Genomic DNA, 26,204 nt, shown 5'->3' with positions numbered 1-26,204 from the left:
TGAATTGCCTGACACTGCCTTGGGACCCCAGGAGATCCCCCAGTAGTGCCCAGGGCGGGTGGAGGTCCAGGCACCATGGGGTGTATGTGGGATGTAGGCACACACACGAGGTAACGCTGATGGAGCAGATGGCGAATGGGCCAGGGTCTCCCGTCTCTGGCCCCTGGGGAGTCACAGGTGACATCTAAGTGATGTGGACCCACCAGAGAGCGGGGAGGGTGGCAGACTGCTTTCTGGCAGTGGCTCAGGCAGAGCAGGAGGGCCCGATGGCTGTTGGGGCCCCTGGGTGGCAGAGGAGTCGTGACCGGCAGAGCTGGGACAGCTCCAAACCGGGGAGGCCAGCGACCAGGTGAGGCCTGTCTGGTCAGGGTTCACCTAGGGAAAGGGACTGGCTTCCCGAGTGATTTCTGGGGTGTCCCCACGGACAAGGGGCGCCTTCCTGGGAGGCTCCCGTAACTCCCTGTGAATGCTGGAGTCAAGAGAGGGCCCAACCAGGTGGCGGACAGCAACTCGCACCCATCCCCCACCCGCAGGAGGCGCTGAGACGTTCGGCCGTGGCGTTTCCAGGCCGCCCATCGGGGATGCTGGAGGCGCCAGGGGGCACAGGCTTCTGGGAGCAAGTCAGTTTGGGACGAGCATCTGACCAACAACTCGGGTGAGGACAGCAAAGGCTCTGAGAAGTTCGACCAGAGAGAGACCTGTCTAGCTCTGTCTAACCCAACCTTCTCAAACATAATTGGCAACTGAAGCCGATTTAAAAAATATGAGGGACCTTCCTGGTGGTCTAATTGCTAGGAGTCTTTGCTTCCAATGCAGGGAGCATGGGTTCAACCCCTGGTCGGGGAACTAAGATCCCATATGCAGCCAAAAAAAAAAAATAAAGGAAAAAAGTAGAAATAAGAGATTTTTTAGTATCTCTCAAAAATGGTGATCCTGGGAACTCACTTTGGGAAGTGTCATTGTCCCCAAGCTGCCCGATACCAGGAAGGCAAGTGCTCAGAATGTCGGGGGCCAGTGTTCCAGACAATCACTGGAGTGATGGGAAAGAAAGCCAGAGATGGCTCCTACAGGCCCCGCTCAATTCCCCTGTGCCTGACCCTGACAATGCCCTCTGATGCAGCTTCCTTTTTGCAGAGGCTGTCAAGAACATCGTAGGCAAGACCCTCTCTTCCAAATGTGTCTGTAAAATGCCTGGGCCGAGAGCTACACACCTGCCCGCTTCAAGATACCATCTGTAAATTGGCAAAGAAAGCCCCTCAATTCTTTAGGGAAAAGGGGAGGGACTCATTTATGAAGCACCTGCTATGAGCCATATGCTCTATGTTCATGGTCCCCCTTCACCCCCCAAGAGCTCGGTGAGGTCCACGTTGTCACTCCCATTTTACAGGTGAGAACCCAGAGAAAGTGAGGCTGTCAATGTCCTGGGGCTACGTTCCTAACCCCTGAAAACGGCAGAATAAGGAGATTTCATTTCTGGGACAGAGCCTTCCTCTTTAAAAAGGTCTGGGCCAGGGGAGTAATTCCTTTCTCCACCTTCTCATGGATGCAGGGAATGGTTACCCATCTGTGGAGGATTTTTATGCAGTCTGACCAATATATTGGTAGAATTTAGCACAACTGAGGTTACAAACTATTATAATCAATCTCCTATGACTCAGCTGGTAATGCAGATTTTGATCAGCTATTCCTGCTATAGGCACCTCTGCCTGGAAACCACTGAGTGCCTTTGCAGGGGACATCCCCACACAGGTACACACACATGCATGGGAGGGGCCGCCTGTCTTGTTCTAGCATGAGAGTTGCAGTGGTCACTTGTAGCTTCAACATGCTGGGCTGTAGCTCATGTCCTGTGCAGCTGGTAACCCAGGTGTGACACCCACCGCGAGTCTTGTATGTCACGTAAAGGCAGCCAGAGGCAAGCCCCACGGCTCGCTGGAAGCTTCCATGGTGACACTGGGTTCCAAGAGCTGCCACAAACCACACAAACCCTATAGGCAGTTCTCTGCAGAAATTGCAGGTACAAAAACTCCCAGCCACAAGATCAAGAGTAAAAGCAAGATATAAAAGCCATGATCCTTAGTTGAGCTGGTATCTACCACGAGTAAGTCTGTGATGACCAGCCTGTTTGACTCACTTATGACTACTGCTGTCAAACCCCAGCTCTTCTCTACACAGTACCTGAAAACCATAACCTTCAAGGCTGATTACTTACTCTCCTTTCAGGAGATGTAAGCACATAAGCATAGCTTCAAAATTTGCTGGCGGGGGGTGGGGTGGGGTGGGGCTCCCTAGGTGGCACTAGTGGTAAAGAACCCGCCTGCCAATGTGGAGATGTACGTTTTTAAGAACCACATCTTTGCTCCTGATTAGCCCTCTGAACCAGAATAAAGCAGCACAACTCATTCCTTGGCTGTCTCCGGTTCAGGCTCCTGACTCATGTAAGCGAGTTCTCCATTTACTTGCATGTACATTTCAGGGGTGACTTTGGGCCTCCTGAAGACACCTGAAAGGCCCGTAGTCCCAGGAGGGCTATGTCACCACTCCACCCTACATCCCACATATCCAGGCAGGCGGCCCAAGGCTCCTTCCATCCAGGCATGAATCAGGATTCTCGATTAGCTGGTTCTCAGCACACAGTGTGTCTCCTCAGTTTTCCCTGATGACTAGTAAGAAATGGTTGGGGTGCGCCATTCACTGCCTGCTCACCCTTCTGCAATCTGGGCCCTTCCTGCATAGACTCAGACAACACCGGAGCAGACATCCATTGGCTTCCTGCTAGGCTATGGCTCAGAGAGGGGTTTCACGAGTAGTACCCGGTAGAGAGAGAGGCCAGGAGAACAGAGCTCCCGGTCAACCACCTTTCCTCACGCAGAGCAGCTCTTCGGAGAAATGAGTCTTTCGACTGGGTTTTCTGAAAGATGGGGGAGGAGGTGCAAACTCATGCCAGGGGGTTCCAGGCAGGTGACGTAAATGGATGAACTGGGCGGGATGTGAGACAGACAACAGCGTGATCACAATGAGAAATGGCGCCTGCCGCCTGGCCATTGTGCTGGGGAGGCGGGAGGGAGCGGTGGGGACTGTGAAAAACTGGAGAGCATGCGCTCTGTGACTCAGCCTCAAGGCAACTGGCTGCCCTGCAGGAAAGTGAGCCCGGGACTGCCAGATCTGACTTTTCCATGTCAGCGAGAAGTCAAGTTTCACAAGAACACCTAACGTTAAATGTTAGCAAATAATTAAAAAAAATTTAAAACCCCCGTAGGCCATGACTTATGAAAAAACACTCTCCTGCTTAAAAAAATTAGTTTGCAAACCATCTTGTACAACCCTCTGACTTAGGGTAAGGAAACCCAGACTCAGAGAGGCTAGGTGGCTCGTTAGAATCACAGAGCCAGCAGGAGGCAGACCAGGGACCCAGATCCGTCCCAGAGAGCCACGGGCCCTCCACCCTCGCTCTTGCAAGGGAACAATGACCGCAGGCACAGCTGTGGCAGGCCGGGGAAGAGGAGCAGGGAGCGGAAGGAACATGAAGGAAACAGAGGCCGTTGGTACCTGCGGTTGCCTTGCTTGCTGGAGATCCCGAGTTTGGAGTGCGGAACGTCTGGGTTTGGGTGGCTGGAGGGGTGCGGTGTAAGAGGGTGGAGCATCGGACCACGGAGGCCGGAGCCTTTTTCCCCGACTGGTTCGTCTGGGTCTTCGCTGCCACGAAGCGTGGAGACGGGGAGACCTCTGGATGCGAACACTCAGAGCCTGTGTCTGGATCGTCCGGTGGCTCCCACCCGGGGGCGGTACCTGAGAGGGTCACGCTCTCAGTTGCCGAGGGCCCTTGGAGCTGGGCCACAGACCCCTACGTTTGAGGGTCGAAACGCCTCTCTGGCTACCACCTGGAGCCCAAGAAAGTCTGAGAGTCTAGAACCTTCTCTGGCTTCTCCCTGAGCGAAACCTGATCGCCAGCTCACACTCACCATTAACTGGAGGCCACTGACCAGTCCACAGGGTGGGTCACCCATAACCCTTGAACAGTCCAGGCTCTGAGTGTCTAAGAACTCGCCCTGGGACCCATGCTTGGGGTATGGATGAGTCAACCCAGGGTCAAATGCACTTTCTAAAACGTAGGTCCCTAAGCCTCTTTTCTTCCTCAGGCAGGCTGGCTCAGAAGACAAAGCAGACAACAGAGAGGCAGGGGCTAGCAGGGCCGGCCGGCTGGGGCGGGGCAGGGCGGGGCTCGGGGAAGGGACGAGCAGGGGGTGGCTGTCCCCCGTGGCCTCAGGGGAAGGGGCTGGTGGTGCTCCTGGACACTGCCTGGGGCAGGTGCTCTCAGGGGACAGCGCTCAATCCGACAACCGATGCCTACGTAAGTGCAGCAGCTCCCTGGCGGTGTCAAGGGCAGCTTGTGTCACCGATGCCCATATCCCCTGCCTCCCTGGCTTGCATCCTCTGCAGAAGCTGGGCTTACTGAGAGCAGAGGTGTGTGTGGGGGTCCTGACCCTCAGGTGGTCTCCAGCTCTGGCGGTCTCGGGTGGCAGCAGTCTGCCTCCTTCACATGGTCCAGAGACATAGTTACTAGTGCTGGCAAGCCCCGATCGTGACCACAGTGCCACCTTCAAACCAAGAGGGGAGGCAGTGGCTTTGGTCCCTGCAACTCTCTGCTGAGGGTGAGAGTGGATCAGACGGCTAGAGAAGGGACCTCTCTGGTACTGACAGAGTCAGTCAGCTCTGGGACTCACAGGACCCAGAGCAGTGGGAACATCTTGAGGGCACCATCTTGCCACAGAGCCTGGCTGGGACCTGAGAAGGACCCTGCCCTGTAGCCTGCCAAGGCCTCCTTACCCCTGCTCCCAGGGCAGTGCCCATCCTGGGCACAGATGCTGTGCTTGCCACTTTCACTGCCAAAGAGCAAATGGGTGCGCTCTGTTCCTCCACCTCTGCCCATCCCTGGCCGAAGGGGAAGCGCAGGCCCGGAGAAGCAGGAGGCAGGGCTGGGTTCAAGGTCGCACAGGCCCTGAGGTGGGCTCACAGGACTCAGGCTGCCCCCCGTCCCTTTGAGGAGTCACTGCCTTCCCAACACAGCAGTGGCCAGATGCCAAGAGCTGCGGGTGCAGAGTCCTTCAGTCATGACCCCTAAGCAAGAACTCACCTGCCCCCCTGAACTTGGAAAGAAAGCCCCCAGGCTCAGACTGCAGAGAACACGGCTGTCCCCCACTACTCCCTCCCCAAGTCCCTGCCCCACGTTCTGGATTCTTACTTTCTCAATCAGGACCTGGAGAGGGGCAAGTGGGGAAGGATACCTACATAGGTCCCCTCTTTCCCTCTCCTTTCCTTCCAGAGAAAAGGAACTTGAAGGCCCTGAATCCAACCGGAAGGTGGCTCATCTCACACTTTCCAATTTTCTTTTTTCTTTTTTTTGGCCACAGAATAAATCTACACATCAAAGCTTGAGGGAGATGTCCAGTGTCCCATCTCTGATTTCTCCCCCATCTCCCTGAAGCACAGTTTGGGGACCACAGCTCGTGGTTCGCTGTAATGGAACCAGCACTGAGTGTGCTGTGAGCCCAGCCCACCTCTGAATTCCAGGTCAGTCATCTCTGGCCTCCATGGTTTTGGCCTCAGTTTCCCCACCTCAACTCCGCCGATAAAAGCGGGACACCCATTTCTGCATTACCAACCTCACGGGGATTTTACAGGAATCCACACAAGTCACAGAAGCACCTTGAATAAACTATTCTTCAAATGTAAATAGGTATTAATGGTATTTTTTTAGGATTAAAGAAATCAAGGCCCAGAATGGTTAATAAGTTTACGGTCACATAGAAAGTCGGGGCCAGGATGGGATGGGGCCCAATGCTGCCAGCTTCCCACAGAAGCCTTTGTGCAAGACGACGTGGTCCCCTTAGGCACTAACACATACTCTGGGCACCTTTGCGCAAGGGACAGAGAATTCTTGAGCAAAGAGCAGAGCACACTGCTTCCTCCCTCAGGCCTCATCTCCAAATGCAGAATGGTTTCTAGGAGACCCTCTGGATCAGATCTCATGGTCTTCGATCCTGCTGTCAAAATCCCGGCATCCACGTGCGAGCGTCCCTGCTTCCCTGTGGCAGGGAGCTCAGAACACCCAGAAACACTTGCTACAATGAACCCTAGGGCAACACCTGCTTGCTTTGGCCTGGGGCCTGCCCACCTCCTGCCCCCTCAGTCTTCCAAGCTTCATGGCCTTTGCTCATGCCGTTCCCTATGCCTAGAATGTTCTTCCCTCATTTCTGCCTGGACCACTGCGTTAGGTCCTACATAGCTCCACCTAAACATCACTTCCGTCGGAAGCCCTCCCTGATGCCCTGCTTGGTCATGTATCTTTCAGTCCCCTCTCCTTTGGTGTGATCTTTCAACCAATGCCTTTTTCCCCATTATCCTGTATGTTCTGTGAGGGAGGGACTCTGCCAGTTTGGCCCAACCAGGGCTCATTCCCTGACGCGCAGGAAGTGCCCAAAAGACACACAGGAAGTGTCAAAATAAGAGATTTGAACAACATTATTAACCAACTAAACCTAATTGACACTATACTCAGGGCACACTCTTCCCAACTCACTTTATGAGGCCAGCATTACTCTAAAACCCAATCCAGACAACGACATTACAAGAATGATAAGATGAGATGGTTGGATGGTATCGCCAACTCAATGGACATGAGTTTGAGCAAGCTCTGGGAGTTGGTGATGGACAGGGAAGCCTAGCGTCCTGCAGCCCACAGGGTCACAGCTGGACATGACTTAGATACTGCACTGAACTGATTATAAGAAAAGTGAAAACACTGCTGGTTGAAATGTAAAATAGCATAGTGTCTGACTGTTTCTTAAAAATTAAACAGACACCTATCATATGATCCAGACTAGGTACTTATACAAGAGAAATGAAAGCATTTGTCCATAGTAAGACACATTCACAGCAGCTTTAATTATATTAGCTCCAAACTGGAAACAAGCTAAGTGTCAATCCATAAGTAAACAGATGAAGGAAATGTGGTATCCGTATGCAGACAATGGAGCACTACTATTCCTCAATCAAAAGGGATGAACTGACACATTTAAATATGGATGAATCTTTAAACAAAAGAAGCCAGACCCCATCGCACGTAGTAGATAAGATTCCGTATTTGCAAGATTCTAGAAAATGTTATGGGCCTTCTTCCCTGGTGGCTCTGCGGGTAAAAACATCTGCCTGCAATGCAGGAGATGTGAGAGGCAAGGGGTCGGGAAGATCCCCTGGAAGGAACTGGCAACCACTCCAGTATTCTCGCCTGGAAAAATTCCATGGACAGGCAATAGCCCACGGGGTTGCAAGAGTTGGACACGACTGAGTGACTAAACCACCACCGCAGAACATGCGTGAACTTATCTGTAGTAACAGGAAGCGGAGCAGTGCTCGCCCAGAAAGAGAGGAGAGGGCACGAGGAAACTTCTGGGGGTGATGGGCATGCCCACTATCTTGATTGTGGTGATGGTTTCACGGATGCATACACAGGACAAATTATTTACTTTAAATAAGGTACTTTATTGGATGATGACATATTAATACTTCTGGTATCTTAAAAACACCAGAAATATTTATTTTCTTGATTATGACCATGACTAACGGACCAATGACTGAATCTGGGGCACTCTCCTAATCCAAGGACTGTAGTTTCCCACTGTTGAAGGGTCAGTTTTGGAAATGATATTAAAAGCCCAGGTAAAACCCTAGGGAATTTTAGATAGAAGTAATCAGAAAACACATGCTTGATAACAGATTAACTCCATAAACTACCCTAGGTCTCAAAGTAATTTAGACGTCTTTCCAAGAAAAAGAAGCTTAAAAAAAGAAGTCATTCTTCTGGAGAAGAAGCATTCCAATTCTGTAACGTTTTTTAGTTCATTTTACGGTTTGCTGATAATCAACGTGTTTTAGTAAAGAACAGGCATGATAACTTAAAAAAAAATCAATCCATGTAATTCACCACATTATCAGAATAAAAGATAAGAATTATAGGATCAGCTCAACAGATGCAGAAAAAACACGTTACACCAATTTATGACAAAAACTTTCATAAACTAGAAATAGAAGGTAACTTTCTCAACAGATAAAGAGGTATCAATGAAAACCTATTTCAGCTAATACAAGGCTTAATGATGAAAATGATCAAATTTAATGATGAAAACCTGAACCCTATGATTAGGAACCATCCACTCATTTCATTTATTCAGCATCTAACTGGGAGGTCCTAATCAGCACAACAGGAAAGATAAAAGGAATACAGATCAGAAAAAAGGATGTAAAGCAGTCTTTATTAGTAGATGACATGAGTATGTACAAGAAAAATTTCAAGAAATTTACAAAAAAGCTAACAGAACTAATAGGTGAAGTTAACAAAATTGTAGGATACAAATTCAATACATAAAAATTAATTGTTTGTATGTAATAGCAACAAAAACTAAAAAAAAACACAGAAGCACAGAAAAAAACCGTAAAAAACTTAGATATAATTTAAGGAAATATGTGCAAGACCTCTACTCTGAAAATATAAATTATTGCTAAGAGAAATTTAAACAGACCTAAACCAATGAAGAGACATACTATGTTCATGAATTGGAAGATCAAATATTATGAGGTCTATTCTCCCCAGATTGGTCCATAGATTCAGTGTAATCCTAAACAAAATCCAAGATGTAATTTTGTTGTAGCAATTGGCAAGAAGACTAATATTTATATTGCAAGGCAAAGTTCCTTGTTTCTTAAAAATACACAAAGTTGAAAAACTGGAAACGCCTGATTTAAGACTTACAGTAAATAAGACCATGTTGGCATAAACATAGGCAAACAGCTCAATGGAACAGAAATAAACTCACACTTACTCATGAATTCAACTGATTTTCAACAAAGGTCCCAATGTTATGTAATATATAAAGGACAATCTTTTCAACAAATGGTGTTGAAACAACCAGGTATCCATATGGTACAAAGTGAATCTCAAATCACACTTCTCATCATGCACAAAAATTAACTTGAAATGGATCAGAGACTAAAATGCAGAAGTTGATAGTAGAAAGCTTCTAAAATATAATAAAGGAGAATATCTAAAGGTAGACAAGGATATCCTGAGTAGAACTGAGAAAACACTAGTCATAAAAACTTGATAAATTAGATCGTTAAAAATGAAAAACAGCTGCTCATCAAAAGATACTGAATGAAAATCAACAGTCACACCGAAGACTAACAGAAAATGTTCTTTTTATATACATATTCAAAGCTTCAGCTTTACCACTGGTCATGTATGGATGTTTGAGAGCTGGAACATAAAGAAGGCTGAGAGCCAAAGAATTGATGCTTTTGAACTGTGGTGTTGGAGAAGACTCTTCAGAGTCCCTTGGACTGCAAGGAGATCCAACCAGTCCATTCTAAAGGAGATCAGTCCTGAATGTTCATTGGAAGGACTGATGCTGAAACTGAAACTCCAATACTCTGGCCACCTGATGCAAAGAGCTGACTCATTGGAAAAGACCCTGATGCTGGGAAAGATTGAAGGTGGAAGGAGAAGGAGATGACAGAGGACGAGATGGTTGGATGGCATCACTGACCCAATGGACATGAGTTTTAGCAAGTTCCAGGAGATGGTGAAGGGCAGGGAAACCTGGCATGCTGCAGTCCATGGGTCACAGACTCAGACACAACTGAGTGACGGAACAACAAAATATACATACATATATATATGATAAAGAACCTGGATCTAGAATATATAAAGAGCTCCTAGGGACCTCCTTGCTGGTCCAATAGTTAAGACTCCCAGCTTCCAATGCAGGGGGCGTGGGTTCAATCCCTCAGGGAAACTAAGATCTCACATGCCATGGAGTGTGTGGCATGGCAAAAAAAAGAGAACTGGCACAATTTAACAATAAAAACAACCCAACCAAAAAAATGGTCAAAAGACTGCAACAGTTCCCAAAGTAAAATATACAAATGGCCAACAAGCAAAGGAAAAAGCGCTCAACATCATTAGTCATCAAGAAAACACAAATTAACACCACAGTGAAATACCACTACACACTCACCAGACTAGCTCGAATTAAATTGCTTCCTACCACCAAATGTTGGCAAGAATTCGTAGCAAGTGGAACTCCCATGCGGCTGGTGGGAGTCTAAGGTGCTATAGTCATCTTGGGAAGTGGTTTGTCAGTTTTTAAAAAGGTAAACACGCTCTCCCCTATGACCTGTCAATTCTACTCATTGGAATTTATCCAAGAGAAATGAACACATATGTCCACAGAAAGCCTGATACAACCATTTCCATAGCAGCTTTATTCGTAATAGTCTAAAGCTGGAAACAACTCAAATGAACAAGCAAATGGCTAAACAAACTAGTATTTTCATGCAACAGAATATTGCTAACAAGTTTAAAAAAAAAAAGAACTGATGTAACAACAACATGTATGAATCTTCTTCCACCCACAGTCAGCCTATGTCCCTCTGGATGCCCTCATCAGGCCCAGGGGCTCTCAAGGCCTGGCCCTGGTTACCCTGGATGAAACCACCAAGTACAGCCCCCAATTCCACACAAAACCTATGGACATACAAATCGCTAGATCCAAAGGCCACGGGAGGGCTACTTCTTGGTCAGCTTTAAGAATCAGTCCTCTGTTGCATTCAGCCTAAATCTCTCACTCTGTATTTTAAACACAGATGATCCCAGAGTCTCTAGACTTCAGCAATAAAGAGATGCATTCAACAAACAGATGCAGAAAGACAAAGAGAGTCCACAATGGACAGAACAAAATGAGGAACGGAGAAAGAGAGGACAGCCCTTCAGGAGAGAAGTACCTGGATGTCAGGGGGAAAAGAATCAGGGGACAGATGAGGTACCCGTTCCCATTGCACCACCTGACATGTGATGCAGGAGAACTTCATAGTTACAAGCATGGGCTTGGAGGTCGCTTGTCAGGGCTCAAAGCCAAGTCCTTCTTCTTATTAACTCCATGATCTTATTCAACTTGCTCCAAGAGTCATTTGAGGCAAAGAGAGGAGAAACAGCACTGAAAGTTTCCTCCAAAGGCTGAAACCCAAGTGGCAGGCTGGCTTTGTGACTAACAGCACCGTGAGTGCACTTTGGGTGAGTAACTGTAAGTACACCCTGGAGAGCACGGGTAAGCAGGCGTCCACGTGCAGTGGACCCTTTCCCCGCCCATGGAAAGCGGGGACCTCAGAAGGCTCTGAGTGATGGCGCTCAAGCCACAGCCCTAATGCCTCAGCAGCAGCAACACGAATGGGCAAAATGGATGGGTCAGTGCCCACCAGGCAGAAACTGGGTCCTCCCTCCCCCACTCGCAGGACCTTGCCAGGTAAGCCACACATCCTTAGCATGGGTGGTGGGACATGTTCCTCTAGTTGGGCCACTGCAGACACCCGCCTGAAGGTCTCCATAAGGAAGAGATGACTTGAACCCAGACTCCTGGGCTGAAAAGACCTTGAGAGCTCCCATAGGAGGGAAACTTGAGCCCAGAGAAGGGAAGTGACAGACTCAAAAGGTCATGCAGCAGTCAGGGGCCACGCAAGACAAGAATCTTAGGGAAGCTGGCTCCACCACCTTCAGGGGCTCTGAACATCTCTCCCTGACCACCTGAAGGCCCTGAGCGGGTCACGTGCCTGTACCAATATCAGGGCTCAAGGAGGGTCTCTGTACCAATATCAGGGCTCAAGGAGGGTCCCTGTACCAATATCAGGGCTCAAGGAGGGTCGGGCCTCCAACACTCCAGACACCTTGAACCCTGATGACCTTGCATAATCCCTCCCCCTTCCTGAACCTAAATCTTTCCACCCACTGACTGTGGAGGGAGATTCCCACAGCTCTGTTGGGACAAATAAAGGCAGAGATACTCCCAAAGACCTCGTAGACATTCCCCCCCACTGCCCTGCAATTCTGGTTAAGCCCCGCCCTGTCAGGACTCTGTCTGAGAACTGAGGGCTCATATACTTGGGGATCTAAGGATATAGCACCTCTGACATCCAGAAAGGAAGCTGGCAAATCGGAATGGAAGGCCAGGATGTCCTTGTGGTAGGGGTCCTTAAAACCCTTTCTCTTCCAGGCCAGAGGAGGAGGGAGATATTGGGGGCCAGAGGCAGGATGGAGCCTGCCCAAGACCACACACAAGCCTGTGACCCCACTGGAACTGATATCCAGGGCTTCTGAGGCCTGGCCTGGCACTCCTGACTTCTCACCCTTCCTACCTCCAAGGGCAAAGCTGTCTCGTCTAGCCAACCATGCTCTAGCCTGCATTAGGCCCTGCACTGGTTCAGACTGAAGGTGCTGGCTTCAGGGGTAGGGACTCAGGAACCACATGACGTGCAGGTGCTTAGAAGATGGCATCACTGACTCAAGGGACATGAGTGTGAGCAAACTCCGGGAGAAACTGAAGGACAGGGAAGCACGCATGCTGCAGTTCATGGGGTTGCAAAGAGTCGGACACGACTTAGCAACAACAACAACAGACAAGAAGAGGTGAGGACACGGCCCCTGAGGGACTCGGGCAAGTGATGCCCACCCTTCCTAACCCCAGATCCCCGTGGGCCCCAGGCCTCTGAGACCTTCGGGGGAGGTCTCAGGCTTTCCTGGCTTAAGGGTGGGACTTTTCCAGCCCCTACAGGCAGCTGGCCCCAGGTCAGACCTGGATACCGAGAGACTGGCCTTCCCCTGGCAAAACTCCAGAGCCTCAGCCTGTGGTTGGCTCACCCCTCCCCCAAGCAGAGAAGGTACTCACTGATGGGGGCGTGTAAGGCCACGTGCTCCTGGTAGGGCGTGTAGTACTTGTACTGTTTTCCGCAGAATTCACAGGTGTAATTGCCGGTTTCTGTCCAAGAAGAGACAAGTGTGGGAATGGGCGCCTGGTTCCCATCCAGAAGCAGCAGTGTGCTCCCTCCCCCCAAACTCCTCATTCTGGGACCACCAGGTAGAATCAGCAGCCCCACTGAGTCAGACTGCCCGGGTTCAAATCCCAACTCCTCTATTTCAAGCTGTGTGACTTTAGGCAAATCTCTCAACCTCTCTGAACCTCAGTTTTCATATCTGTAAAATGGGGGTAATGACAGGCCCACCTTATAGGGTTGCTGTGAGGATTAAATTGTGTGTCACACGCTTAGAACAGTACCTGGCACACGCTGTCCTCTTCCACTGCTCACCCCTAGACGCCGGTGCTCAGGAAACGCGTGGCGAACTGACTGGCCTCTAGTGCTAACCTCCTCATCACCCCCTGCTCAAGCCTTGCCCTCTGCAAAGGCCACACCGGGGCCCCCTCATCTCCAGGACGCTCCCTGCCCCCAAACACCCCCCACCCCCTGGCAGAAGGGGTCACCTCTTCCTCTTGGGTCCCACCGGACTTCATCTTTACCTCTCTTTTGGCACTGCCTAACTTCTTTCTTCTTAAAAATTTCTGATGTAATATTGTTCACTGGGGGAAAATTATAAAATACTGATAAATACAAATACAAAATTTTAAATATAAGAGAAACTTCAATCATCTATAATCCCCAAACAAAGAGGAGCAGGTACCCCACGGGGTGGAGCGTTCACCTGACCACTTGCCCTAGACCCCGCCTCTCACTCCCATCTCATCTCTCACTGACATCAGCCGTCATTCTTCTACAGGCCTTGAATTAACCGGCCCTGATCTATATGCTCTTGGTAACCTGGCGCATTCAGTTGACAATATTTTGTGGACATCTTGCTCAAATCAATAAGCATTGATCTCCACTGCATTTATTGGCTGCCTGGTTCCCACTGGACTTTGAAATTTGCTGAGCCAGTCTCCTAAACCAGAGGACACTGAGATTGTTTCAAAATTCTTTCCTTATAAAAAAAAATGCTGCGATCTCCATCCTCATAGAAATTTTTGCACATCTGCTCATTATTTTTGCACATCACTGCAAAATAAAGATTATCCCTCATAATCTGTGCACAATACTTCTTCAGGATAAATTAAGGGTGTGTGTTTTTAAGGCTTTTGATCACCAAAGCACCAACTACTTATTGAAAGGTTGGGTCAATTTTCATCCCCATAAGAAAAATATGAAAATGACTGTTTCCAGAGTTAAGTACTATCATCTTCTTACTGTGCCTGAGAGGGAGAAATATATTGCACTGCTGATTTCATTTTCCATTTCTCTGAGTTCTCAGGAAGCTATTTTTCAGGATTAATGAACTACGGTTTTTCTTCTTTGGCTTTCCTATTTGAATTTACAGTCAACGTTCCTATAGGCATGTTTACCTTGTTAAAATCGCCAAGAACTCTGTAGACTAAGGACATCAACATTTTCTATAAGTTACATGTATTTTCTCTTGATTGGTTTCTTAGTCTGTTTACATTTGTTTCTTGGCATACAGAAGCTTTAAAAATTTTAGTAGCTAAGTAATTTTTGTAACTGAATCACCAACACTGGGAAAGATATATTATTTGCTCTTTGTAGGCTTTTAAGTTGTTAGATCAACTGTTATTAATTGTCTTATTCAGACTCTTGTTTCTCTTCTCGCTCTGTCAAAGACTAAGTGTTGTGATCAAATTTTCCATTTGACTGTGTTTCTAAAATTAGTTTGTATATTAGATATAATGTCATTTGATGCAGACAGGCTCATGAGATCAAAACCTCCACTGTGAACTGGATCCTTTATTAATATTACACTATTTCCTAACACCGCTGCTGCTGTTTAGCCACTAAGTCGTGTCCGACTCTTTTCTGACCTAATGGACTGTAGCCCACCAGGCCCCTCTGTCCATAGGATTTCGCAGGCAAGAATACTGGAGTGGGCTGCCATTTCCTTCTCCAGGGATCTTCCTGACCCAGGGATTGAACCTGAGTCCCTGCCTTGGCAGGTGGATTCTTTACCTTTGAGCCAGGGGGGAAGCTCTATTTTCTAACACAGTGCTTCTCAAATGATGGTGGTCCCTCATTAGCATCACTTGGGAACCTGTTAGGAATGCAAATCCTCAGGACTTATTCAGGATTTTCTGAAAGAAAAATCCAAGGTATGGGATCCAGCAAACTGTTTTAACAGGTCCTACAGAGAATCCTGAAGTGTGGGAAAGTTAAGAACTGCTGCTCTTTTAATTACACTGTTTTATTAGTTTGTCTGGTATTCATATTATTAATTCTTGATAATGACTGTGTTAGAGTCTTCCTGCTACTTGTTCACACGTGTCTAAAGCCATTAAACTAAAATTTTTTGTACTTTCATTTAACAGGTACTCTGCTAAATGCCGGGTAAAAAACGCTGAGCAAAAACAGTCATGGTTCCTGCCTTTAAGGAGCTTACAGTCTAGAAATGGAGAAAAGAAATACAAACAATGAAATAATGACACAAACAAATTTAAAATTAGAAGCACAACAGGTGTTCTTAAGGAGATGTTAACAGTGCTATGGGAACCCTAGCAGGGAATTCAGTTTAGTTAAGACAGTAGGAAAGTGCTCCCTGGGAAAGAGAAGTGTGAAAAATAAGGAATTAACTAGTTATGTCTCTAATACACTAGTAACAACTGGATGTTGGTGTTTTTTGTTTTTTTTTTTTTTTTGATTGCACCATGTGGCTTGCAGGATCTTAGTTCTCTGACCAAGGATTGAGACCAGGCCCTAGCAGTGAAAGCATCTAATCCTAATGACTGGACTTCCATGGACTATTTTAAATTAACCTGAGAATCTTTGTCTTCTAATAAAGGAAATTATGACATTTGCTTTCATTGCTATTATTGACTTGGTTTTATGATTCTTTTTTTTTTCTCGTTTATCCCCTTAGCTTTTGGTTGTTTGATGTATGAACCCTTTTCTTTGCTTTTCCATTATTCTCTGGTATTCCATCATTTTCCAATATTCTCCATTGCTTTTAGATGGTCTCATTTGCTTTTAGAGAAAAGATACATTTCTCTAATTTTTATATTCAGGCAAGAAGTGCTATTTTTATATCTATTACCATTGAGAAAGGCAGTTCAACTCAGTACCTCTCAAACTTTAGCCTGAATAAGAATCATCTAGAAAAGCTGTTACAACAGATTTCTGAGCCCCACCTTGGAGATTCTGATTCCACAGGTCTGGTGTAGGTAGGGCCTGGGAGTTACCATTTCTAACAGGCCTCCAGGATATGCTGATGCTGCTGGTCTGGGGACTGCACTATGAGGACTGACTTAACCTACTTCATTGTATCCCTCACCTGTTCCTTCCTTCTCGGATTTGAAAGTTCATTCTTAATATTTTAAAATAATCTCTGTCTTCCTCATTTAATTTTATAATCAGATTTGCAACATTTTAAACTTACTTCTAGTTTACCTGGGTTCAGTATTCACCCAAGTCCTCCTGTACTATGAATTCAGTTCAGTTCAGTTCCATTGCTCAGTCGTGTCTGACTCTTTGCGACCCCATGAACTGCAGCACGGCAGGCCTCCCTGTCCATCACCAATTCCCAGAGTCTACCCAAACCCATGTCCATCAAGTCAGTGATGCCATCCAGCCATTTCATCGTCTGTTGTCCCCTTCTCCTCCTGCCCTCAATCTTTCCCAGCATCAGGTTGACTCATTTCAAATGAGTCAGCTCTTCACATCAGGTGGCCAAAGTATTGGGAATTTCAGCTTCAACATCAGTCCTTCCAATGAACAACCTGTACTGATCTCCTTTAGGATGGACTGGCTGGACCTCCTTGCAGTCCAAGGGACTCTCAAGAGTCCTCTCCAACACCACAGTTCAAAAGCATCAATTCTTCAGTGCTCAGCTTTCTTTATAGTTCAACTCTCACATCCATACATGACCACTGGAAAAACCATAGCCTTGATTAGATGGACCTCTGTTGACAAAGTAATGTCTCTGCTTTTGAATATGCTGTCTAGGTTGTTCATAACTTTCCTTCAAAGGAGTAAGCATCTTTTAATTTCATGGCTGCAATCACCATCTGCAGTGATTTTGGAGCCCCCCAAAATAAAGTCAGCCACTGTGTCCACTGTTTCCCCATCTATTTGCCATGAAGTGATGGGACTATGAATTAATGCCTCAAAATTGAGCCCTTAAATCTATTCAACCAGTCAGTTCATTGGAGTACATCTTCAAGTAACTTTTTTTTGAAGATGGGTTCACAGGAGAAACAGCCTGATTTTGAGCCCTTGCTTTTTTCTTTACACATAAATAAAAATTTGTCTAGATATAAAATTCTTAAGATTGCAACCTTTCCCGTTCAGAATATACTCCACAATACTTCAGTATTTAGTAGTGTAGGGAAATCCGAGGCAAGTCTACCTTGGAGTCACTGAGTCACTTGAAAATAACTTGCTTTTTATTTCCAGGTGCCTGTATGGTCTTCCCCCTTATATTCCTAAGGAGTCACTAATATCGTTTAGTTATGGGTATTTTATATTGACTACCTGACATATGACAAGCCTTTGAATCTGCATACATAGGTCTTCCTTGAGCTGAGCAGTTGTTTCTTCTATTGAGTCTCTGGAGTATTGCTTCCGGCCCACTGGTAGAGGAACACCAATGATCTGGAACAGGTTCCCTATTCTCTGTATTTATCATGTTTTCCTCTTACGATGCTCATCTGTTCAAGTTTGTCCTTCACATCATTAATTCCGTCTCTGCAGACCAATTCTGCTCTTTACTGTCTATAATGAAGGCTTTAATTACATACCGATTCTGTTCTTTTATTTCCTTTATCTCTCCCTTTTTTCTCATCTCACTCCTCTCTCTTTGCCTTTTCATCTTGTTGCTTTTCCATGATGCAGCTTCCTTTCTCACGCTGGTCATGTTATGGACTGAACTGTTTCCCCCACCCCCATATTTAGAGGCTGATGCCCTATCTCCAAAATAGATGTCAGTGCAATGCTATTTGGAGATGGGGCCTTTGGGAAGTAACTGGGTTTAGATGAGGTCATGAGGATGGAGGTGGGGGGTGGGGGTGGGGTCCTTCATGATAGAATTAGTATCCTTATAACAAGAGGCACCAGAGAGCTTGCTCTTTTTTCCTTCTCACCATGTGAGAGTACAGCCAGAAAGAACATCCTTGGACCAGAACCCAAACATACTGTCACCCGGATTTCAGACTTCAGCCTCCAGAACTGTGAGAAAAATAAATTTCTATTATGTAGGCCAGTCTGGGGTAGTTTGTTATAGCAGCCAGACTGAACTAAGGTCATATTTTCTCATACTCAACTGCGGCTGTCTAATAGGATTTCCTCCCAGGCTCACTGGTACATCACTTTCAGAGGCATACTCTTCCTCTAGGTTTCCTAAATTCCTTTTCTTGTCATGCAGAATTTTCGTAATTCCCAACTTTTCTTTTTTAAAAACCAAAAACTTTTAAAGTCACTCTTCCTTCAGTTCAGTCACTCAATGGTGTCCGACTCTTTGCAATCCCATGGACTGCAGCTCGCCAGGCTTCCCTGTCCATCACCAACTCCTGGAGCTTACTCAAACTCATGTCTATCGAGTCAGTGAAGCCATCCAACCATCTCATCCTCTCTCGTTCCCTTCTTCTCCTGCCTTCAATCTTTCCCAGCATCAGGGTCTTTTCAAATGAGTCAGTTCTTCGCATCAGGTGGCCAAAGTATTGAAGTTTCAGCTTCAGCATCAGTCCCTCCAATGACTATTCAGGACTGATTTCCTTTAGGATGGACTGGCTGGGTCTCCTTGCAGTCCAAGGGACTCAACACCACTGTTCAAAAGCATCAACTCTTCGGTACTCAGCTTTCTGTATAGTCCAACTCTCACATCCAAACATGACTACTGGAAAAACCATAGCCTTGACTAGACAGACCTTTGTTGGCAAAGTAATGTCTCTGTTTTTTAACATGCTGTCTAGGTTGGTCATAGCTTTTCTTCCAAGAAACAAGTGTCTTTTAATTTTATGGCTGCAGTCACCATCTGCAGTGATTTTGGAGCCCCCCCAAATAAAGTTTCGCACTGTTTCCATTGTTTCCCCATCTATTTACCATGAAGTGATGGGAATGGATGCCATGATCTTCATTTTTTGAATGTTGAGTTTTAAGCCAACTTTTTCACTCTCCTCTTTCACTTTCATCAAGAGGCTCTTTAGCTCTTCGTTTTCTGCCGTAAGGGTGGTGTCATCTTCATATCTGAGGTTATTGTTATTTCTCCTGGCAATCTTGATTCCAGCTTGTGCTTCATCCAGCCTGGCATTTCGCATGATGTACTCTGCATATAAGTTAAATAAGCAGGGTGACAATATACAGTCTTGACATGACAAGACTGTATCAGTCTTGACTGATTTGGAACCAGTCTGTTGTTTCATGTCTAGTTCTAACTGTTGCTTCTTGACTTGTATACAGATTTCTCAGGAGGCAGGTCAGGTGGTCTGGTATTCCCATCTCTTGAAGAATTTTCCACAGTTTGTTGTGATCCACACAAAGGCTTTGACATAGTTACTAAAGCTGAAATAGATGTTTTTCTGGAACTCTCTTGCTTTTTCATTGATTCAATGGATGTTGGCAATTTGATGTCTGGTTCCTCTGCCTTTTCTAAACCCAGCTTGAACATCTGTAAGTTCTTGGTTCACATACTGTTGAAGCCTGGCTTGAAGAATTTTGAGCATTACTTTGCTAGCGTGTGAGATGAGTGTTGACTGCGTGATAGTTTGAACATTCTTTGGCATTACCTTTCTTCGGGACTGGATGCTTCCTTATCTAGGTATAAAAATCAAGTTAACGTCTAAATCCAGATTTACTCTGTTTCAACAGACTTGAATGAATTGTCCTTGATCGTCCCATTATCATGGCAGACCATCACCAGGGGAGCAGTTCTCAGATGTGCAGCTGAAGAGCAAGCTGACACAGGGGGCCTCTTAGACCAACTCCCTCTTTCTGGCAGGACTCCTCTGCTCTGTTCTGGCTCTGGCTTCCTCCTCGTTGAGTACCTAGCTCTCTGCTTTGCACAGCTGACATGGATGTGGAAGGTGTACTTCCCAGCATGCTCTGCTGCTGCTGTTCCTCCTCTTACCTACAGAGCTCTACCCATGGGAACGAGCCTCTCCACAGAGCACTGTACCTCTACCAGCTCCCCTTATTCTGTGGCTCATCACCATCACGGTTCTATAGCATCAGCCAGCTTACAAAAAGTGCCAGAAGCCCAAGAAGCAGGATTCTTCTCTCTCAAGGCAGCCCCTGAGTTGTAACTCTTATACAGACATCTCAGTTCCACAGCGTCAAGCTGGGAGCCAAACTCAGTTCAGTTTTCTCAATGCACTTCTCTTCCATATAATTTGTGATAATTTGTCCCAGGTCCCAGCAACTGGCTGGCTGTCAGATGTAGATACTGACACAAAGAACAAGTTTCAGCTTGCTCTGTACCTTTCTGGGTAATTAACAGGTACCACGGATTTAATGTTTTCCATGTCAATGTCAGGGACTATGCTAATTCCTTTAAAAATATAATCTCATCTAATCAGCACAACAATCCTGAGAGGTGAGTTTCACTGTCACTACTGTGATTAGAGAGATTATAAAACTTGCAGGACGTCACGCAGGCATTAAGTGTAGAGCTGGGGTTCATCTCTGGGGTGGCTCTAAACTCTCCACTGTCTCTCGGCAACATCACTCATTTGTTCAGCCCGGAACATGAGCCAGGTGCTGGGTTAGACACCTGATGTGGTTGGTCATCCTCCAACAGCGCTGAAGAAGAAATAGATGTTCTTTTTTTTAAAAAAAGTCTTTATTGAACGTGTTACAACATTGCTTCTGTTTAATGTCTTGGTTCTGAGGCATGTGGGGTAGCTCCCTGCCAGACTCAACTATGGCACGCCTGGCACTGGAAGGTGAAGTCTTAACCACCAGACCACCAGGGAAGTTCTGAGATAGATGCTCTTGTTCCAACTTACACATGAGTCAAAGGACACTGAGGAGTAAAAGAAAGTGAAAGTCGCTCAGTCGTGTCCAACTCTTTGTGCCCCATGGACTATATGGTACATGGAATGCTCCAGGCCAGAATACTGCAGTGGGTAGCCTTTCCCTTCTCCATGGGACCTTCCCATCCCAGGGATCGAGCCCAGGTCTCCCCCATTGCAGGCAGAATCTGGGAGACCCCGGTTCAATTCCTGGGTTGGAAAGATCTGCTGGAGAAGGGATAGGCTACCCACTCCAGTATTCTTGGGCTTCCCTGGTGGCTCAGCTGGTAAAGAATCCGCCTGCAATGTGGGAGACCTGGATTCAATCCCTGGGTTGGGAAGATCCCCTGGAGAAGGGAAAGGCTACCCACTCCAGTATTCTGGCCTAGAGAATTTTATGGATGCTACAGTCCATGGGTTCACAAAGAGTCGGACACAACTGAGCCACTTTCAGAGGGGGTAAGTAGCTAGTAAATTGGGGATGTCAGCATTCAAACCTGGGCTTGTGTGATTCTAGAGCCTATGTAGTCTACACTCAGTCTTCCTAAATATGATGCTACAGATGGAAGTGGGGGCGCTGCGCTGGGGCTGCCGTTAGATGGAACTGGAGCAGTGGGAGGGGAGGGCCAGAGATCCCAACGTCCCTGTCCTGTACTGGTCTACGAGTGTCTGTCATGGGGCATGTCTGATTTACGTCCGGGTTTTCCCACAGTCGAACTTCCAGCAGTTTCAGTGTGAAGGGTCTCATCATTTTCTTCAAGAACATTAATGTCACTGTTTATCAGATTTTATCATGCACATGACAGGCACCGTGGAACCCCTTTACAGATGTTATCACATCTCCAGTTCCCTGAGTGTTTTAAGAGGGAAAGGAGAGGAAGGAGGAAGGTCCTTCTTCAGAGGTCCGTCCAGCGCTTTCCCAGGGCCGGGCCCAGGTCCCACCCTCTGAGGTCTGTCTCTGGCTTCGCTGTCCCAGCTTCCTTGACTCTCCTTTGCTAAACTTCCTCATCCCTTCAATCTGCGTATGTGAGTATACTTTCACAAGCTGCCTTAATCCTCACTGCAACAAGCAGCGCCAGCGGAGGTCTCCTCTTGCTGAGTAGTAAGAGAGGCATGGGAAACAGAGAGGAAGGAGCAAGCACGCAAAATCCTGAAGAACTCACTTGTGAAAACCCCACCCCCGCGCCCCACCCCAATCCATACTCCCTGCAGCGGCCAAAATACCTTCCTACAATGCCAGTCTGATCAGGTCCCTTTTCCACTGGGTAAACGCTGGCTCAGTCCCCTCGGGATGAAGTCTAACTGCCCTCTTCTGGTTTCCAAGGCTCTGTTAAGACCTAAACTCAGGCCTGATCAGCCTTTCAGTTTCTGGGACAAGCGCAGCCCTCCTGCCTTCACGTGGGGTGCAGGGGCTCGTCCCCACTCTCAGCCCCACACAGAAGCCTCCTGGATTCCCAAGGCTGGTCAGTCGCCTCCTGGCCTCACTGTTCCCCGCGCTTCTAATGTTGTAACTACTCGCTTATTGATCGAATGCCCACCTCCCGCCCCCACCATGCAAATTACCCAAAACAGGGCCACATCTGTCCTGCTCACTGCTGTGTCCCTACGACACTCAACACATGTGTTGCAAACAGGCAGGTCAAGTGAATGGCTCCTGCCCTCCAGGGGTTTACTGGGGTGAGGACTAGAGCATCCGCATGTGGCTCCCCTGGACAGCTTCACTGGCTAATAAACCCACTCGACAAAAATAACAACAGTATTTTCTGAGCACTACTATGTACCAGGCACTGTGCTAATGAATAGGTGATTTACATCCATGATCTCATTTAATCCCCCAACAAACCTGCGGCAAAGCGTCCCCCTTACTCCACAGGTGAGGAGCCGGGGCTCAGGATGGCTAACAGACCAGCCACCAAGCCTGTGGTACCTTTACTGCTCTGACCTGGACCCTGTGCTGTCCTGTTGCTTCTCAAACACTAAAGTCCTATGAGTGACTGACCCATTTGACAGGTGGGCAAAGTGAGGGACAAGGAGGCCAGCGGCTCACTGGCCAGAGCCAGTTGCTGCAGGATTCCCAACACTACACCTTCCAGGAGTGGGACCTGCCCTGCTGCCCTCGGCCACCCCCTGCCTGTCTCCCCACCCAGCCCTGGCCCCAGAGAGGCCTGCATACTTGGCCCGATTTTCTGGAATGGTTCCGGGGGCTCCTCCTTCACCTCGTCAGTGGCCACGACACCTTGGTCGAAGGGGTCTGTGGGAGAACACACGGCCCTTAGCACCCTGGTAACCAGGTCTTAGAGCTCAGCTGGGGACAGGGAGGTGGGCTGCCACCGAGGACTTACCTGCCCGATTCTCAGGGGCCCCTTCCACACTAAACACTGCGCCCAGGCGGGAGGCGGCAGCCGCAGAAGGAAAGAAGCAAACAGGAGCCCTGTTAGTCCCCGCCTCTGCCCGATGCCCCAGGCCTCGGTCCCACAAGCCTGCTTTAGCCACTGTGGATGCCCCAGAAAGCCAGGGGCCCCGGGAGGGCACATCCTTCTGTTCCTCATCCTCCCCATGGGGCTGGGACCCTCCCCATGGGCTGGGACCAACCCCAGGGCAGGAAGATGCTTTCTGGCTGGCCTGTTTTCAGATCTCCGCCATTCACTGGAGGGGCCAGGGCAGCAGAAAGAGAAGGAGGGATAAGGGGACGGGAAGAGAAAGAGCAGGAGAGAGGAGGGGTGGGCCAGTGGCTATAGGGATAGGGCCTGGATGTCAGGGCTTGACTCCGGCTGGGGGTGTGGGGCTGGAGAGGGAACTTTCCAGGGTCCTTTCCCAGGCGAAGACCCTATTTCCAGGATTCTTAAGATTCCAAAAATAAATTACCTAAATTTATCGTTCTAATTTCTAACTCTATAATCTAAGATGCTAAAATATCATCATTCATTTTAAAAAATTGGTTTAATTTCACCAGAGCATGTGAATACTCAACATGAAATTGTAAAACGAACTGATATAAAACTGCTGATATTCGACTGATTTTTGACCTACAAAAATGGCAACTTCATGTGGGTTACCCTAATCAGAAGCATATACTGAGGGAGCATGGTGGGGACCGTCCCTCGCCCGGAATCCTCGTGAGCTGGTCACTCTGCTCGCTCGCTTGCGGTCTGTCGGCGGCCTGGCCTTCCCTGGGTCAGGGAGGGAGGGGAAGCTGAGGGTGGGGCGGGGGCCTGGTGAGAGCCCCGGAGAGAGGTCTGTTTGCGCGACTCCACTCCCCAGGGGTGAGGGGCCTGACTCACCATCCACCGCGTGCAGATCTCGGTGTTCCTGGAAGCAGCTGTAGTATTTGTACTTCTTCCCACAGATGTCACACGTGTACCTGAAGTTGTCTGTGGAGGACGGAAGGACACGGGGTTACCGGGGCTTCGGGCCCTTGGGGGCCGTGAGAGGTGGGTCTGGGCCAGACTGGACCCAACTGATGATCCGTGGAGAGGAGCCCCTGGCGTGTTAAGAGTCTTCTCCAGAAGGAGACCGGGGAGCCTGGAAGTCACTTTCAAAGGCACTCCCAATGGCACCCCGTGCGTGCTGAGCTCCTAAGGGCCGGGTTCATAACTGGCCCCCCTTCCTTTGTGAAGTTCTATGAGAATAACCATCCCGGGAGCTGGTGATGGACAGGGAGGCCTGGCGTGCTGCCGTCCACGGGGTTGCAAAGAGCCGGACACGACCGAGCGACTGGACTGGTGGTGTAGCACTGCACTGCGAGAAGCCAGGCCAGGAGCCGGCGGGCGTTTCCTGCCTTTGTCCCTGCAGCCAAGGGAGGAAGTAACAACCATCTAACACTCAAGGCCACCGAGGATCGGAAGGGACCTGCCGCGAGCCCCACAGCAAGGCAGGCCTGCATGCGGCCCTTCATGGGGACCAGGCATCCAGCATCCTACCAGGCCCTACCATCTCCAAGCCTCTGCCCCAGCCAGCCACGGAGTGGTGCGGGGAGAGGTGGTGGGGGTGTAGGAGAGTCTCGGTCCTGGCCTGCCTCACCCAGACTGCCAGCAAGTACCAACCCCACCATGGGACTCAGAGTCCCCCATCTCCCGCCTAATTTGGGAGAGTGGTAGATGAGCCAACTCCCAGGGCCTCTCCCATGCTGACGGTTCCAGAATTCCAAGCCTGGCACATGATCTTCGCCCGTGGCCAGCAATCCAGCATAGACAACCTCCCCCATCAAGTGCCATCTGGACCATAATCCTTCTCGGACATCTGGGGAACAGAGGTGGATAAGTCGAGGCCACCTGAGTGCTGGTTCCAGGTGGGTTCCTGCCCCTGCAATGCCCCCATACTGGTCACTGCTGGTCGCCCTGCAGCTACCTGCCCTGTGTATATCATCTCTGTCCACACTGCCTCTCTCCTACCCACTGGACCACATACATCTGCCACCTCTGATGGGCAGAAACCCCCAGCTTTCTGCCGCTAAGAAGCGGCCCCACCCTGCTCTGTCAAATCCCAAACCACTGCACAGATGGGGCCACATCCCCAGGCTCACCTAAGGGCTGGAGGGAATTAGGATGACATTTATACCCAAGGGAAGAAAGGCAAAATGAGTTTCTTGTCAGTGAGACCATGTCTCCAGAACCCCAGGAGAGCTCAGCGTCTCTAGGAATGCCACTGCCAATCTGCCTTGGGAGGCAGGTAGGCCCTGTAGGCAGGCTCCCCAAGTTTGAAGTCAATTTTACCACTTTCAGATGTCATTAATGTTGGACATGTGACCTAAACTCTCCACACCTTGATTTTCTCACCTGCAAAATGGGAATGATAATAATAAAAAAAATTCATCTCCCAGAATTGTAATAAAGAATAAATGAGCACAAGGCATACAGTGAAGTTGCTCAGTCGTGTCCGACTCTTTGCCACCCCATGGACTGTAGCCTACCAGGCTCTGAGGAGCCTCTCAGTCCATGGAATTTTCCAGGCAAGAGTACTGGAATGGGTTGCCATTTCCTTCTCCAGGGGATCTTCCCAACCCAGGGTCTCCCGCACTGCAGGCTGACGCTTTACCGTCTGAGCCACCAGGGAAGCACAAGGCATAACATGCAATAAATATTCAGTAAATGGCACCTAATATAGTTGAACAAAGGGAATGAATGCAACAGTGGCTAGAAAGCCGGATGTCGAGCTCATCTTCGAGGCTCTTAGTTGAGAGACTGGTAACTGGATCTATGCCGCTATGCATGCCTGTGCTATTTTTCTAAGAAATACATGAAAGATCCCTGGACTAGAAGGGTGAGACTTGGTTTCTCTGCCCACCTCCACCCTAAACAAACCGCGTGACTTCTATCCGGGACTTGG

At 48.2% G+C, this 26,204-nt stretch overlaps 1 protein-coding gene across 1 annotated transcript in view; it reads right to left on the bottom strand.

Annotated features, from left to right (window-relative positions):
• ZNF618 (zinc finger protein 618) overlaps positions 1–26,204 on the bottom strand; it is a 74,174-nt gene that overhangs the window by 24,080 nt on the left and 23,890 nt on the right. The window contains 5 exon segments of the mRNA XM_068973657.1: positions 3,550–3,789; positions 12,774–12,863; positions 23,053–23,130; positions 23,222–23,257; positions 24,161–24,250. Coding sequence (XP_068829758.1) covers positions 3,550–3,789; positions 12,774–12,863; positions 23,053–23,130; positions 23,222–23,257; positions 24,161–24,250 — 534 coding nt within the window.

Source organism: Capricornis sumatraensis, chromosome 6, assembly GCF_032405125.1.
Source record: "Capricornis sumatraensis isolate serow.1 chromosome 6, serow.2, whole genome shotgun sequence".
NCBI classification, from domain to species: Eukaryota; Metazoa; Chordata; class Mammalia; order Artiodactyla; family Bovidae; genus Capricornis; species Capricornis sumatraensis.
This window is presented reverse-complemented; position numbering and strand designations above follow the sequence as displayed.